Below are 18,061 nucleotides of genomic sequence, written 5' to 3'. Positions count from 1 at the left end.
GGAATTAAATATATAAATATAAAGCGACAGATGACACCAGTGCCACACAGTGAAAAAAGTGCAAAGTGATGTGAAAACAAACACATGCAAAATTAAAATTCATGAAAAAATATATAAAAAATATACAAATAATCCATAATGTGAAAAAATACCCTATAATAATTTATATAAATATCTCCTATAGATGAATAAATTGTGATAAATCCATATATGTAGAACCATTATTAATAATACTGTCCCTTCATAATCAAATCATTAATAATTCATAAGACGTGACAACAATATATATATATATATAATCAATCATATAATCAATGAATAGTGAATATGCCCTATTGAATAATAATAATAATAATAAAAAATAGAGAATCAAGAATAAAAGTATTGTTAATATCGATAATGCTATCCCTTCCGTCATATTAATTGTTCTCTCAAAAGTCCATTCAAACCGGAGATCTCTGATTTCTGATGTCCTACAACAAGACCAAAACACAAAATCAAATTATTAATCAGAAAATTAAAAGCCATCACACATTAAAAGAGCAGTAATTCTAAGATTGCACCATAAAACCATAATATACTAAGGCTAAACTCTACACACTAACGCTGCGTTCAGACCTGAGCATACGGGATGGAGCGCTCTGTATGCGCGATTTTATGCGCGTTTACAGACGCGGCTCTGGAACAAGCGAACGCCCATTGTCGCGCGTTCCCGGAAGTCTATGTACGGGAACGCGCGACAAGACACCCCAAAGAAGCTCCTGTACTTCTTGGGGCGTCGGGCGTTTTACAGCGCGGTCGTACGCGCTGTGAAACGCTCAGGTGAGAACCATTCCCATAGGGAAACATTGGTTCTTGCCTGTTGAGCGTTTTACAGCGCGTAGGAACGCGCTGTAAAACGCTCAGGTGTGAACCCAGCCTAAGGCTACTTTCACACTTGCGTTAGGTGCGGATCCGTCTGGTGTCTGTACAGACGGATCCGCTCCTATAATGCAAACGCTTGTATCCGTTCAGAATGGATCCGTTTGCATAACTGTTTTTTTCAGATCTGATTTTTCACTTCGTGAAAACTCAGATCCGACAGTATATTCTAACACAGAGGCGTTCCCATGGTGATGGGGACGCTTCAAGTTAGAATATACTAAAAGAACTGTGTACATGACTGCCCCCTGCTGCAGACCCCCCCCCTCCCTCCCCTGTATTTAACTCATTGGTGGCCAGTGCGGCCCCCCTCCCTCCCCTGTATTTAACTCATTGGTGGCCAGTGCGGCCGGCCCCCCCTTCCTCCCCTATATTTAACTCATTGGTGGCCAGTCCGGCCACCCCCCCCCTCCCGTTTTTAACTCATTGGTGGCCAGTGCGGCCGGCCCCCCCTCTCTCCCCCCCCGTTTTTAACTTATTGGTGGCCAGTGCGGCCGCCCCCCCCATTTTTAACTCATTGGTGGCCAGTGCGGCCGGCCCCCCCTTCCTCCCCTGTTTTTAACTCATTGGTGGCCAGTGCGGCCAGCCCCCCCTCCTTCCCCCCCCTAATTAAAATAACCGGCCCCCCATCATTGGTGGCAGTGGAGAGTTCCGATCGGAGTCCCAGTTTAATCGCTGGGACTCCGATCGGTAACCATGGCAACCAGGACGCTACTGCATTCCTGGCTGCCATGGTTACTTAACAATTTTAGAAGCATTATACTTACCTGCGATGTCTGTGACCGGCCGGGCGCTCCTCCTACTGGTAAGTGAAAGGTCTGTGCTATAAGCAATGCTCCGCACAGACCTGTCACTTACCAGTAGGAGGAGCGCCCGGCAGGTCACAGACATTGCAGGTAAGTATAATGCTTCTAAAATTGCTAAGTAACCATGGCAGCCAGGACTGCAGTAGCCTCTTGGCTGCCATGGTAACTGATCGGAGCCCCAGCGATTAAACTGGGACTCCGATCGGAACTTTCCACTGCAACCAATGATGGGGGGTCGGTCATTTTAATTAGGGGGGGGGGGGGGCCGGCCGCACTGGCCACCAATGAGTTAAATATAGGCGAGGGAGCCTCCGCACTGGCCACCAATGAGTTAAATACAGGGGAGGGGGGGAGGGTCTGCCCCCTGCTGCCTGGCGGCACCTGCCAGGCAGCAGGGGGCAGTCATGTACACAGTTCTTTTAGTATATTCTAACTTGAAGCGTCCCCATCACCATGGGAACGCCCTGTGTGTTAGAATATACTGTCGGATCTGAGTTTCACGATCTAACTCAAATCCAATGGTACATTCTAACATAGAGGCGTTCCCATGGTGATGGGGACGCTTCAAGTTAAAATATACCATCGGAGTGGAGAAAACTCAGATCCTATGGTATAATAGGGACTCCTGACTTTACATTGAAAGTCAATGGGGGATGGATCCGTTTGCAATTGCACCATATTGTGTCAACGTCAAACGGATCCGTCCCTATTGACTTGCATTGTAAGTCTGGACGGATCCGTTTGGCTCCGCACGGCCAGGCGGACACGAAAACGCTGCAAGCTGCGTTCGGGTGTCCGCCTGCTGAGCTGAACGGAGGCCAAACGGTGCCAGACTGATGCATTCTGAGCGGATCTGCATCCACTCAGAATGCATTGGGGCAGTACGGATCTGTTCGGGGCCGCTTGTGAGAGCCTTCAAACGGAGCTCACAAGTGGAACCCCGAACGCAAGTGTGAAAGTAGCCTAAAAACAATACATATGGAACATCCCAATCAAGTAGTTGGTTAAAGAACCTCTACTAACTCCATAGTCATTCATAGAAAAGGGCAGAAACTCAGATTCTCATTTAGACCCAATCCATTTGGAGTCGTACATGTGGCCAGCTGCCCCTGTAAATTGTTATATGTGGGCTTAACCTCTAGGGAACTTAAAAGACGAGTGCGAGAACACGTCCTAGGAATTGAAGCAGCAAAAATAGAAGATGACGTTACGAGATTGAAAACCATTCCCCGTCACTTCAAGTCTCAACAGATCCTGAAGGTAAGGCCTCATGCACACGACCGTTGTTTTGGTCCGCATCCGAGCCGCAGTTTTTGCGGCTCGGGTGCGGACCCTTTCACTTCAATGCGGCCGCAAAAGATGCGGACAGCACTTCGTGCGCTGTTTGCATCCGTCGCACCGTTCCGTGGCCCCGCCCAAAAAAAATATAGCATGTCCTATTCTTGTCCGTTTTACGGACAAGAATAGGCATGTCTACAATGGACCGACCATTCCGCAAATTGCGGAAGGCACACGGGCGGCTTCCGTTTTTTGCGGATCGCAAAAAAACGGCACGGTCGTGTGCATGTAGCCTAAGAGGTATAGATAGGATTTTGATGGGGAAAAAAGAGGGGGCAATTGGAAACGACTGCTCGCACAAAGGGAAGCGAGATGGATTTTTAAACTGGATACAGTTGCCCCTTTGGGTCTAAGGGCTCTTTCACACTTGCGTTCTTTTCTTCCGGCATAGAGTTCCGTCGTCGGGACTCTATGCCGGAAGAATCCTGATCAGGATAATCCCAATGCATTCTGAATGGAGAGAAATCCGTTCAGGATGCATCAGGATGTCTTCAGTTCCGGAACGGAACGTTTTTTGGCCGGAGAAAATACCGCAGCATGCTGCGCTTTTTGCTCCGGCCAAAAATCCTGAACACTTGCCGCAAGGCTGGATCCGGAATTAATGCCCATTGAAAGGCATTGATCCGGCCTTAAGCTAAACGTCGTTTCGGCGCATTGCCGGACCCGACACTTAGCTTTTTCAGAGTGGTTACCATGGCTGCCGGGACGCTAAAGTCCTGGCAGCCATGGTAAAGTGTAGCGGGGAGCGGGGGAGCAGCATACTTACCGTCCGTGCGGCTCCCGGGGCGCTCCAGAGTGACGTCAGGGCGCCCCAAGCGCATGGATCACGTGATCACATGGACACATCATCCATGCGCATGGGGCGCTCTGACGTCATTCTGGAGCGCCCCGGGAGCCGCACGGACGGTAAGTATGCTGCTCCCCCGCTCCTACTATGGCAGCCAGGACTTTAATAGCGTCCTGGCTGCCATAGTAACACTGAACGCAATTTGAAGACGGCTCCGTCTTCAAATGCTTTCAGTACACTTGCGTTTTTCCGGATTTGGCGGGCACCTCCGGCAACGGAAGTGCACGCCGGATCCCAACAACGCAAGTGTGAAAGAGGCCTAAATGAGAATCGAGTTCCTCCCCTGGGGCACTAGCACATTGGGAGCCTCGGGTCATCAGTCCACCATGGGTAATTGATTCAAGCCATTATTTGCCCATTCAGTATTTTGTGATGGAGCTCATGCATTCATGCTCTGTTGTGCGGACCTGTCACTATGTATTTTTGTGCATCTCTGGCATCGGGCCATGGTTCCCGTTTCCACATGGCCCTCACACACCGCAGGATATCTGTGTCCATATATGTAACAATTGTCCTATTATGTTCAAATCTTGCACTCAATTTGGCTGCATATACACATATTGTTTGCTGGCCCCAGTCACCAGATTTCCCTTGGGCTTTTCACCTGTAGCTACTCCTGTGTGGTCTCTACTACCAGGGGTTTAGGGGTCCTTGTGGCCTCCCTCTCCCCTTGTTTTCACCTATGTTATATATATTTTTAGATTTTTGCTATTTCCATATGTATTAGGGTTATTAGTGAGCGCTGCTGTAGGAGTCTGGTCCCTTCTCACTTTTTCTTTCTTATATATGAGGTATGGGTTGGTTCTAGCTTCATATTGTTACCACTGACGGTGTCGTTTATGGATTTGTGTATGTCATCGCCATCTACAGAGTAAATGAAGGTTATACAGGTTTCTGACACGGATTCCACACTGCGTTGTTGTTCTCTTTTTTTCGCGTACATTGTCAGTGTACCTAAACTTTTGCACAAGACGGAAAAAAAGTACTGCAGGATTTTTTTTTCATAAAAAATAACGGATCTCAGACGGAAATGGCTCAAACGGATCCCAAATGTGCATAACTGATGTCGAGGATCCATTTTTTTTTACCTTTCTGTTCTACTGACGGATCAGAACGGAAAAATGGCAGGGATGTGAACCGAGCCTAAGCTCCATTTGCCCTCTGCGTGTGATGATCACTCGTTTCCATATACATCCATTGTTCCTAAGGGCTCATGCACATGAACGCATTTTGTTTCTGTTCGTTTTTTTTTTTGCGAATACCATGCGGACCCATTCATTTCAACGGGTCAATTCTTGTCTGTTTTGCGGACAAGTATAGGCATTGTTACAACAGATCCGCAAAAAAAAAAAACGGATGCAATATAGATGTCATACAGACATCATCCATAACCGCAAAATAGATACGGTCATGTGTATGAGCCCTAAAGGGCGGTGATCTTATGTGCTGCAACATGACGAATTAAGCCTCATGCCCACGACCGTCATTTTTGCACACATCTAATCCAAATTTTTTGCAGATCAGATACGGACCCACTCATTTCGGATAAAACACTGTGTGCTGTCCGCATCCCCGCAACAAAAAGGTCTGTTTTGCAGACAAGATTAGGGCATTTCTACCGGAGGTGGAAAAAATGTCAGCATGTACATGGCCAGTATCCGTGTTTTGCAGATCTGCGATTTTTGGACCGCAAAACGAATACAGTCGTGTGCATTAGGCCTTATCTGAGAAACGAAGGAGCGTTTAACCATACTGGAGCTGCGGACTTGACTGTTAGGCCTCATGCACACGACCGTTGTTTTATTCCGTGTCCGTTCCGTTTTTTGTGATTTTCTGCGGACCCATTGACTTTCAATGGGTCCGTTGAAAACTCGGCTGATGCACCGTTTGTCATCCGCGTCCGTGATCCGTGGTTCCAGTCCGTCAAAAAAATATAACCTGTCCTATTTTTTTCACGGAAAACGGTTCGCGGACCCATTCAAGTCAATGGGACCGTGAAAAAACGTGGAGGCACACAAGATTGTCATCCGCGTCCATTTTTTTCCTATCATTTGCATGGCAAACCTGTCTTAGACTTTTTTTTACTTTCCTTCATGTCTGGTGATCCTGCAAAAATAAAGGAAGACACACGGAAACGGATCACGGAACAACGGAACCCCATTTTGCGGAACGGAACACAACGGTCGTGTGCATGAGGCCTTATCTGGGAAACGAAGGAGCGTTTAACCATACTGGAGCTGCGGACTTGACTGTTACTGTAGGTAAAACCTCCCACAGACTGGAAACAATGCCATTTTTAGCGGAGCAGGAACTCGGTGCTCCCCAATCCACTGCAGCACATTGACAAGTGCGACATTCTACAAAGGCGCAGAGCGCCGTCCTCCTGTCGCACAGACCAGTACAAGCCGCCAGGCACGGAGCGCACAGCCCTTTACTCCCGGGCCTGTCACGTGGCCGCCTCGTCCCGCAGAAAAGCCACGCCCACGCTGGCGGTCACATGACACGGAAGTGGTTCTGGATTGACGTCACGGCGGAAGGTCACGGGGAGCTGCGGAGAGGAAGTGAGAGTGCGAGGCCTCGTCCGCCATTGTGAAGAAGAGAGAGCCCGTCCAGAGCGAGAGTCTGAGCCCGGGGGGCGAGGAGCGCCAAAGAGAGGAGGCCGCCGCGGTCCCCACCGCTCCCCCTGTGTCCCCACACACAGACACGGCGCCACATTAGTGTCCTGTAGGTGTATACACACATATACGTTACTCTGTAGCTACGCCTGGCAGTTCTCTAGAATACCCGGCGGCACGAATGTCTTTCTAGCCGTATGTATAGGTCTGTGCTGTACCTAGCCCCCGCAGGCCTGCTGTAGACGCACACAGACGCCTAGAGAGCAGCAGCTGGAGAGTCACTTACAGGGAGGGATCACACGGCGGCTCCCGGTCATCTCTGGCTCCACAGGAGAATGTCTGCGACCAGCGTGGATCAGGTAACAGAAGAGGAGGAGTCCTGTGCCTCTTGTTGTGTCCCAGTCATTGTGTGTGTCCACATTGTGGAGCTGGCCTTCCCAAAATCCATGCAGGTGATCCGAGCCCCCTGGACGGTAATGTACACGATCGTCTACTACTAACCCCATCATCTGCCCCAGTGTGGTGCCAGGCACTGCAGACGGTCATTGGGTGTACGCTGGTCCCACACAGGGAGGGGGGTAGGTTAAAATGCCCTGAAAAATGGGCAATAATCAGAATATGGAAAAGCATTAATAATAACCCCCAGTCTCCACTCAGCAGAATATTGTAGTCTTCGGTGAGCGCTCAGTGAGTTTGGTTATAATCGCTTCAGAACATCCACTCGTTATAGAAGGGGAAAGTAGTCTTACATCATTTTTTTTTAAACCGATATTTGAGAGTTGTCACTTTTTCTCGCAGTAGTTTCCATCTAATCTGAATTGGGCAGAGACTAACAGTGATTTGACCACAACACCCGTCACTCGACCAAGAACCGCTATATAACAGCGCAGCCGTAAAACTGGATGGGGTCGCAGCACGACGCACAAGCTCCCGGGACCCCAGAATCCCCCCCCAAAAATCAATGCTAGGACCGCTGTTCTTTTCCTTCCCTGCATATAAAAAAACTCTAATCAATTTATATGTACCCCAAAATGGTTCTGTTAAAAATGACATCCTACGAAAATAAAAAACTAAACAGTCCACATACAGAAAAATAAGAGTTATGGCCCTTGGAACGTGCTGCCATAAAAACGATATTCAGTGTAATGTACCTTTTTATTGTGCAAAAGTAGTAAAACGTAAAAAAAAAACGTCATTTGGTATTGCTGTAATGGTACTGACCCATAGAAGGGAATATGTCAGGATTCGGCTCTGATCTCACAATATTCTTATTTTTCCTCCCCATAACATTTTATTCATTATTTTTCTGCTGGGCAGGGTGTATATTTTAATGGTACCACATATTTTGAACCTGTAATAGTACAAAGTGCACCCTCTTTGATTTCTATCATTTCACATATCAGGACATAAAAAATAAATCTGTTCCTGTTATAATTGGGTACTTACCACCTCAGATGAAGTCCATCACACCACAGATTCCACCGTTTCATCATTTATTCAGTAATAAGAAAATGGAAATGGAAGCCCCCCCCCCCCTCCCCCCCCCCCATGTACCAATAGGTCACAGAACCTCCCATGGCAGCAATAACATGAAGTAATCATCTTCTGTATGACATCAGTCTGTCGCATCGTTCCTGAGGATTTTTGGCCCGCGCTTATTTACAGCGTTGCTTCTCTTCTCAAAATAGCTCCCTTAGGGCTCTTTCACATGACCGTGGTTTGGTTCCGCATGCGGCTCGGGTGCGGACCCATTCACTTCAATGGGGCCACTAAAGATGCGGACAGCACTCCATGTGCTGTCCGCACCCGTTGCTCCATTCTGTGGCCCCGCAAATCATGTCCTATTCTTGTCCGCAAAATGGACATTTCTATAATGGGCCGTCTGTTCCGTTCCACAAATTACGGAACACAAAACATGGCACGTTCGTTGCAAGAGGCCTTAGGGTGTAACCAAAGCATTTCAATTAGATTGAGACCTGGACTTTGACTGGGCCATTGCAACATCTTTATTTTTATTTTTTTATTCTTTTCAGCCATTTTGTTGTAGATTTGATGGTGTGCATGGCATCGTTGTCCTGTTGCACTGCCCAGTTTCGGCCAAGCTTTAGCTGTTGGGTGGATGGCCTCACATCTGACTCTACACAACTTTGGTACTCAGTATAGTTTGTGGTTGACTCAATTACTGAAAGGTGCCCAGATCTTGTGGCTGCAAAACAAGCCCAAATAATCACCCCTCCACCATCGCGCTTGACAGTTGGTATGAGGTGTCTGTGCTCATAGGTTTTTTGGTTTTCAGCAAACATGGCGCTGTGCCTGGCATCTCCACTGTGGTCTCCTCTTGTGGTTTGTGAAACCTATGCTGTGCTGCTATGTTCTTTTGGAAAAATCGGCTTTCTCCTGGCAGTCCTTCCAAACAGTCTGGCTATGGGCTCACCCACAAATGGCGGATCCACAAACCACAGATATCGGCTTTGTGCATTCTGTGGAACGTCGTCCTATCTATACAACAGTTTTATCCTTGTCCATAATATGAACAAGCAATAGGACATGTTCTATTTAATTTTTTTGAGGGTGTTGCGGAAGGACATGCATGTGCTGTCTGCATCTTTTGCGACCCCGTTGAAGTGAACGGGTCTGCATCCAACCTGCAAAAAATGCGGATCAGATGTGGACAAAAGAAATCGGCCGTGTGCATGAGCCCTAACTGAGGCCTCTTAGATGTAGCTCTTGGGCTGAGCATACTGTGACATCCACTCCTGGGAGGATTGGCAACTGTCTTGAAAGATTATTCACAAGTGAAAAACCTTCTCGCTGTGGAATGATGGACTTCCCAGGTTGATGGACAACAACAATAGTTTCTCTAATATCATTGCTCAGGTCTTTCCTCCTTGGCATTGTGTTAACTTTCCTCTGACTGCTCCAGACCAGCAAGCTACCAAAACGTCTGCTTTTGTACAGGTGGTCACACAAAAGGAATTAGATTAGTGGCACTAGACAGCTACTTACAGGTCCCTTTACACGGCTCGAGACAGCAGGCAAGTATCAGGAACAAATGGTTTATTCCCTATAATTGCCTGCTCGTCAGAGGAGGTGAGAACTGCATCTGTGCAGTCATTGGGTGATCGATGGCATCTTCACACAGGGCACTTACCACCTCTTTACAATCATTGCCCCATGACTCTTAAAGCTGCCCATACACGTTCAGTAGCTCTCGGGCGAGCTATCCCTCCTGCTTCCCCATGTGCATACACATTTGGCTGAGCCGCTGCCAGACATTTCTTGCCGAGGCTTATCTCCCAGGAAAACAAAAGGATCGGGTGAAAATAATCACTTCTCCCGCTCCTTGTTATCGGGGGAGAGTCAGCCAAACGAAGACTAATGTGCATGGCCAGCTTTAATTTCTATGGAAACAGTAAGGATGTACCTAATTCTTCACATCTGACTTCCTTTTTGGCTTCATTATTGCTGAATAAATAATGAGTGTAATTTATGTGGTGTTCATCTGCTGTTGTAGTTACCTATTTTTAACGCCTTCACCGCTCAGTTATGTTCGGCGCAGGTTGGGTCTTTAAAGATGTCGTCCGCTCTGGAATCGAGTGTGCGTTGTAGCCACTGTTTGCCTGCAGTTTTACTCAGCAGACACTTGGGGGGCAGAGTCAGTGATTGGTGATAACACCGATCATGAACATTTAACTCCTCAGATGCCTTGTGTATTGTAACCACGTCATCTGTCCTGTCTTGTTCCAGGAGTTCTGCGCTGCCGGGAAGCCGTTTGGTTACTATGACGGGCTCTGAGGCCTTTCATTGCAACGTTTTTAATTATCAAGCCTTGCCTGTGTCAGAACTTGGTAGGAGCGTACTGAATCATCGCCTCGCTTAAATCCTCGTAGTCTGTGGGAGAAGCAAACAGACAATCGCATGTTAAATCCCCTAGGGGATTTAAAATAAGTGTAAAAAATGTGAAAAAAAGCTTTAAAAAATAGATATAAAAATTCAAATCACCTCCTTTCACTACAAAAAAAGTAAAAATAAAAATTAAAAAAACCTTGTCCCACCTTGCCTAAACTATTAAAATATAAAAATATTTATCCCATACAGTGAACGGTGAAAATCAACATGGCAGATTCGTCATTTTTTGGTTACTTATCCTCCTCCAAAAAGTCACACACGCTGCAAAATGGTATCAATAACAACTACAGATCACCCTCCAAAAGATGAGCTCTTACTCAGCTACCTAGATGTAAATATAAAAAACTTATGGCGGAGGTGATGCAAAGAATTTATTTTTTTTCAGTTTTTTTTAAGTATTAAAAGCAAGAAAACCACTGTATATAAAAGTGGTATCACTATAATTGTACTGACCTGGAGAATGAAGGGGACAGGTTAGTTTTTCCACATAGGAAATAATGTAAAAACAAGACCCATAAAACTTTTTTTTCCTCTCTCTAATTCCATCCCATTTGAATTTTTTTCCCCAACCTTCCACTACATTGTATGCCATATAAAATGGTGCAATTAGAAAGTACAACTTGTCGTATACAGAGAGAAATATACTTGGCACTCGCTCCCACCTGTGCCACCTTGGACTAACATCAATTTGTATTTATAAATGACATTTGTTATAATGGATTTTCCACATATGATATCAATCAAATACAAAATATATATGTAAGGAGCGCATGGAGTAAAAAAAATGAAAACAAAAAAGCGGAAAATTGCAGTGTCCTTAAGGCTCCATTCACACGTCCGCAATTGCGTTCCGCATTTCGCGGAACGGAATTGCAGACCCATTCATTCCTATGGGGCACGGAATTTCGGATCTGCACTTCCGTTCTGCAAAAAAATAGAACATGTCCTATTCTTGTCCGCAATTGCAGACAAGAACAGGCATATTCTATTAGTGCCGGCAATGTGTGGCTGCAAAATGCGGGAACGCACATTGCCACTTTCCGTGTTTTGCGGCTCCGTGCATCCGTAAAACACGTTGCGGACTTGTGAATGGAGCCTAAGGGGTTAAGAGTTTTCTGAGACTTTAATACAGATGACCTATCCTGAGGATAGGTCATCAGTATCTGATCAGTGGGGGTCCGACACCCGGGACCCCTGCCGATCAGCTATTTGAGAAGGCGCCAGTGTTCCTATGAGTACCACTATGCCGTACAAGGCATAGCCGCTGTGCTTGGTATCACAGCTCAGCCCCATTCACTTCTATGGGGCTGAGCTGCACCTAGGCCATATCGCCGATGAACGTATCATCACTGATCTAGGAATAGCTGGGCAAGGCCCACTGTAGTGCTGGTGCCTTCTCATACAGCTGACGAGCGGGGGTCCTGGGTATGGGACCTCCACCGATCAGATAATGATGACCTATCCCGCGGGTGCTGTGAAAATAAGTCACGGAAATATCACATGGATATCGGCTAGTTTTCTGCTGATGTACATCTCCTATTTTTTATGAGGAATCTGCATTGCTGTTCATATGGTTGTAGAATTTTCTGGTGCAGATTTAAAATCGGCAAAAAAAAAGCAACATCATTTGGGTAGCACCTTGGAAATGGTTTAGTTCACGTGTGTATGTGCGGCATGACAAATCCTTGGCAGTAAGCAAAGGTTATTTCTTGCAAATACTCCTCTCGTTTTTCAGCTGGTGATATCAGCATGGCCTACAGGAAATTCTGTGTCCACTGAGTAAAGGTATTGAGTTGGTGATCCACCATGGTTGACCCAATGTGGGGAAAGATTGATGTAAGGTGGGGTAGTTTACCGGAGCCTTCAGTGTAAAGTTGGACAAATACCTGCAGAGTAAGGGCTCATGGCTGTAGTTTTGGTCCGCATCCGATCCACAATTTTTGCGGATCGGATGTGAACCTTTTCATCTCCACACAGCCGCAAAAGATGTGCCCAGCCCGCCGTGCATCGGTAAGTCACAAAATAATAGAACATGTCCTATTCTTGTGTTTTGTGGACAAGGTTAGGACATTACTACAGGAGTAAAAAAAAAAAAGGAAAATTGGCGGCATGCATTCGGCCGGTATCCATGTTTTGCGGACCGCAGAAGACTTGCGGCTGTGTGCATGAGCCCGTACTCTGATAATGGCATAGGGCTGTAGATCTGTCCATACACACTGCTGCTGTCCAAATTGATATGGGCAATAGTAACGCCCAAGTGTTCTCCCCCCCTCCCCCCCCCCCATTTTTAGGAGTAATAACAAAGGGACAACACGGTAAGAAATTATCATCCAGAACTGTAATTTTTTGGAAATACAAGTCATTTCAAATTAGTTTGGATAGATGACCTGTAACCTCTCATGATATGTCTGCTTTAGTGACTTTGGATTCCCCATAAAATACTCATTCTGGAGCATCTATTCTTATGACTCTGTGTTGTGCCGTTCTTTTATCTTTCCTCAATAAAAGAATGAGAAGGCCCCGGTAGGTGTTACCAGTTTGATGCCATCCAGTCAGTGCTGCCAGTGGCAAAGTGTACAGAGACACACTCCCCACTGTTAACCCCTGCCTGGCCCTTCCTTTCAATCTCCTAGTAATTCATTGATAACTTCTAGAAGGAATAATAAAGGAATAGCACAACAAAGTCGTAAGAATAGATAAAGGCTCCAAGTACTTGCTAAATCGGGCATGTCAGGAGAGGTTGTTCACCTTTGCATTCATTTCCATTAGGTTTGCTTTGCCATTGGCAGACAGATTAGCTTTTGTTTATTGTGCTATTTTATGCAGAAAAAAAGTTACAGGAACCCGGCATCGCATTGTGTCTGTGGGGTCCATTAGGCTCCTATACCAAACATCTATGGCTACTTTCACACTAGCGTTCAGGTGTCCGCTCGTGCGCACCGTTTGAAGGGGCTCACAAGCGGCCCCGAACGCATCCGTCTGGCCCCAATGCATTCTCAGTGGAGGCGGATCCACTGAGAATGCATCCGCCTGCCAGCGCTCAGCCTCCGCTCCGCTCAGTGAGCGGACACCTGAACGCTGCTTGCAGCGTTCGGGTGTCCGCCTGGCCGTGCGGAGGCGAGCGGATCCGTCCAGACTTACAATGTAAGTCAATGGGGGCGGATCCGCTTGAAGATGACACAATATGGCTCAATCTTCAAGCGGATCCGTTCCCCATTGACTTACAATGTAAAGTCTGAACGGATCCGCTCAGACAACTTTCACACTTAGAAAATTTTCTAAGTTTTAATGCAGACGGATCCGTTCTGAACGGATGCGAACGTCTGCATTATCGGAGCGGATCCGTCTTATGAAACATCAGACGGATCCGCTCCGAACGCTAGTGTGAAAGTAGCCTATAATGGATCCTGGGTATAGGGTGTGAACAGAGTCTGAAAAGGGCAGTAAGAGTTACCCTGTCACCATGAAAATGCTATATGTTATAGAGCAGGAGGCGCTGAGCAGATTAAAGGGATAGGATAGGTCACTAGTATCTGATCGGTGGGGGTCCGACATCCGAAACCCGCTGCTGATCAGCTGTTTGAGAAGACACCGCGGCCTTCTTGCAGCTTCATCCGTCACGTGGCGCCTGGCAGCTCTTTATCATTCAAGTGAATGGGGCTGAGCGCAATACCAAGCACAGCCACTATGCAATGTACGGCGCTGCGCTTGGTGAGCCGGTGCCTTCTCAGACCGCTGATAGTCATCAGTTTGAGTCGGACAACCCCTTTAGTAACTAGTTTTGTGGGAAAATATTTGGTAGAACTTGTACTTCATTCATTTAATTTCCTGCTCATTCTGAGCTTTGGAGTCAGCGATTGACAGCTATCTCTGTATACACAGCCATAGAGGGAGGGCTGTCAATCAGCGATAGGACCGGCGCCTGGACTTCAAAGCCCAGGAAGAGCAGGAATATAAATCAATAAATTACAAGTTTTACTGAATGGTTATGGTAAAACTATACATCAATCTGCTCTAGGGTTGTTGCGGGTATCGAAATTTCGATACCCAATCGATACTTTTGTCCCGGTATCGATACGATACCGGGATTTCCGTTTTTTCGATACTGGGCTGCGCTTCTGCGCAGTCTAGTATCTCTGAACATGAGCGCGCTGCTATCGGCGCGCTCATGTTCTCTCTCAGCAGCACGGGGAGAAGGAAGCTGTCCTCCCTCCCCCTGTGCTGCTGCCGCTGCCACCAATGAGAAGAGAGGGGCGGAGGAGGGGCGGCAATGAGAAGAGAGGGGCGGAGGAGGGGCGGCAATGAGAAGAGAGGGGGTGGAGGAGGGGCGGCAATGAGAAGAGAGGGGCGGAGGAGGGGCGGGCGCACTGCGCCCCCAATGATAGGATTACTATCGGAGCGATGGGAGGAGACATCAGCTTCACTAGTGGGCGTTCCTTTTCCCTGCGCTGCGATTGGACAGCGCTACAGCCAGGGAGAAGGAACGCCCACTAGTGAAGCTGATGTCTCCTCCCATCGCTCCGATAGTAATCAGCAGCATGTGGAGCAGGAGAGGAGACAGTAATGGGGCACTGCGGGCGAACGGAGCGGCGCCCAGGACTAAATGGTGAGTGCTGAGACATCGCTGGGCGCCGCTCTGTGTGGCCTAATAGTGAAAGTCTGGACTCATATACAGTAGTCAGTCTTTAACACATACAGGAGGCGGGTGCCGGCAGCAGAATCGCATTGCCGGCACCCTGCCCCTGACAGGGAGCTGCGATCAGCGGTGGTCCAAAATCATTGGTGGTGCAGTGTGCCCCCCCCCCCCCCTCAATCCCCCCATCCCATTAAAATCATTGGTGGCACAGTGCGCCGGCCCCTCTCAACCCTCCAGTATTAAAATCATTGGTGGCAGTGGCCACAGGGACCTCTCCACTCCCCCTCATTGGTGGTGCAGTGGCAGCTTCTGATCGGAGCCCCAGCTGTGTAAGCCTGGGGCTCCGATCGGTTACCATGGCAGCCAGGAAGCCCTGGTTGCCATGGTAACATCCCTGATGCTGTGTGCACAAAGCACAGAGCAGCAGGGACAGTGTGGAGTCCTATTCACCCTGATAGAGATCTATCAGGGTGAATAGGAAAAGGGATGAAAGATCCCAGGTTCTAGCCCCTAAGGGGGGAAATAGTTATTAAATAAAAAGTGAAAAAAAAAAAAAAAAACACTAAAATATGAAGTATAAATCACCCCCCTTTTCCCAATTTCACATATAAAATATATAAATAAACATATTACATCGCCACGTCAGAAAAGTCCAAACTATTAAAATATAAAAAAAAAATCTAGGTGGTGAATGCCGGAACAGAAAAAATAAAATAAAAACTGCGCGATTCGCCATTTTTAAAAATGAGGAATGCACGTGGCTTTTTTTGTTTATTTTTTTCGCGTGGTATCGAATGGTATCGAGTATCGCAATACTTTTTCATGGTATCGAAACCGAATCAAAAATTTGGTATCGCAACAACTCTAATCTGCTCAGCACATCCTGCTCTATAACATGCCGCTGCAGATCAGACACCATATTCAGTGTAAAAAAAAAAATAGAATAAAAGAACTTAATACTCTGCGGTTCTGACCCTATCCACTGTGGTCCTTCCTGCCGCTGTAGCCAGGGTGTCTACAAGGTGAAGTTATTTGCTGCAGCGGTGACATCCCATATGCCGCATGTGGTCGCTGCACCTTCCCCTTTAGTAACGTGCATGGTTCCTATGTTTATGCATTGGGATTAGACTTCTGTTTTTAGATATTGTAATGATTTCTAACTTTAACTCTGTCTTTCTCTCTCCTGTAACTTATTACACATTTATGTAGAACATACTTTAAAGTGTAGGTGTGTCTGTTTCTGACTTCTAAAGAATTTTCTGTGTATTCAATTCCAGTGACCTTTTTCTTTCTTTCTTCCACGTTGTTGCAGAGACCTAAAGGACAGGGAAACAAAGGTAAGTGCATTTCTTTCTTTTGGAAACACATTACACCCTGCTTCGCTACCTTGCACCCCATCATTATTGGCTTATATCTTAATGTTCAATTTCTTCTAGGAATTTTCTTAAGTTCCTTACTTTTTGTACCTTTTGTTATCATTTGAAATGCACACCATCATCATTTGAACAATGTTTTAACAAGTTTAGGTAGTTACTAACCAGTGACGAATATGTGCGGCAATGGTTGGCGCACCCTTGTGACTGTTTTCGTCATGGTGATCTAGTCGATGCTCCTGCCACAGCTGTTGGGATCAGAGAAAACTCTGATTCTGGCAGGTAACTCCTACAGTGCCCCAATCGAACATGATCTCGGCGGTATACAAAAGAGGAAGGTTTTGGTGGTGGTTACCAGTCCCGACAGCCTAACTGCTGGGGCTGACGTCGGCATTGAAAATGCCCGGAGCGGTCTTACCTAACAGAGCAGATTTGTTGCATGACTGAGAAAAGATTAAGTGGGATAATAAATGTAAAAATCAAAGTTTTGAATCAAATACATGGAAGACAAACATATCTAACACCCTCATGTGTGCAGCGGCCTATAATTTGAAACATATACCCTTCACTGTGAACAAGGGAAAGGAAAATCAGAATTGGCTGTATTATGGATTGTGCAATTGAACCGTAAAATTAAATTAATCACCCCAAAATGCTAAAAAGTAAAACATGAGGAGAAAAATCCGTAGATATTGGAACCCCTTGTTTTGGCGCTGTCGAGCACGATGTTGTAGGCAGGACTTGTCTTTTCACATAAGGTTTATTTTGGTCAACGCGTTTCATGGGCTTGCAGCCTCCATCAGGACAATATTCACATACAACAATTTAAAAAGCACATGTATTTAAATCCAGTTTAGGCGTGCTATTGCAGGGGGTGCGTGGCAAAAAAAACACACAAAAAACATGGCCCTCAAAAATACAAGGTCTCCTTTAAATTATATTGGTGCGAAAATAATTATGATCTGGAATGTCAAGACAGATAAGAACACTTGTTTCATCCCTGTAGAGTAACCACAGTTTCATGAATCAATACCGGTGAATATAAGAAACTTTGTAATATCTCTTATCAGAGAAAAATGCTTCTTTCTCCTCTTATCAGACTCTTCTGCCCCCCTCCTCACCTCCCCCTTTGCTTAATTCACTGCTCAAACTTGTCTTCATTGAAGATCAGTATCAGTTCCCTGAAAGGTCAGATTACATAGAAGTCTGTGGAGGAGGAAGAGAAGCGAGGGACAGACACAGGCAGAGAGACAGACCATGCTGCTGGCTGGTAAGCAGGGGTGGACATGCCATATGTGCAACCTGTGAAGCTCCCCGGGGGCCCAGTTGGTGACGGGGGCCACTATCATTGTCTTACTGTCTATTTGATTGCTTATAAGGGACAAAACTAATATGCTTCTCTGCGTATGATTGTGTGAGATATAAGGGGTGCTGTACGCGTTTATCGAGCATTGGGCCAATTTACTAAAACTATATAGGGTCATCTATAGTCTGTGATTTACAGTCTAATTTCACTGCTGGATTTACATAGAAACTGGCTAGATTTGCTGTGTAATGTCCTCCATTGCTTCTACTGCGACAGAGTGTCCGGGAGCAGGATCTCCTGCTTCTCCATC

At 46.5% G+C, this 18,061-nt stretch overlaps 1 protein-coding gene across 2 annotated transcripts in view; it reads left to right on the top strand.

Annotated features, from left to right (window-relative positions):
- The first annotated feature begins 6,459 nt into the window (after positions 1-6,459).
- YTHDF3 (YTH N6-methyladenosine RNA binding protein 3) overlaps positions 6,460-18,061 on the top strand; it is a 37,170-nt gene continuing 25,568 nt past the window's right edge. Inside the window, exons 1-2 of one of the 2 annotated variants that reach the window (XM_040431397.1) lie at positions 6,460-6,636; positions 16,385-16,409. Coding sequence is in view for 1 of the 2 variants with exons in the window: in XM_040431394.1 (XP_040287328.1) it covers positions 6,863-6,886; positions 16,385-16,409 (49 nt within the window). In the remaining variant the exon portion in view is untranslated. Of the gene's footprint in view, positions 6,887-16,384; positions 16,410-18,061 lie in introns of both variants that reach the window. The other variant, XM_040431394.1, reaches the window with a different exon arrangement.

The sequence above is a fragment of the Bufo bufo genome, chromosome 5, assembly GCF_905171765.1.
Source record: "Bufo bufo chromosome 5, aBufBuf1.1, whole genome shotgun sequence".
Taxonomy (NCBI): domain Eukaryota; kingdom Metazoa; phylum Chordata; class Amphibia; order Anura; family Bufonidae; genus Bufo; species Bufo bufo.
The sequence above is the reverse complement of the archived record's forward strand: the minus strand, read 5'-3'. Positions and strand labels throughout refer to the sequence as shown.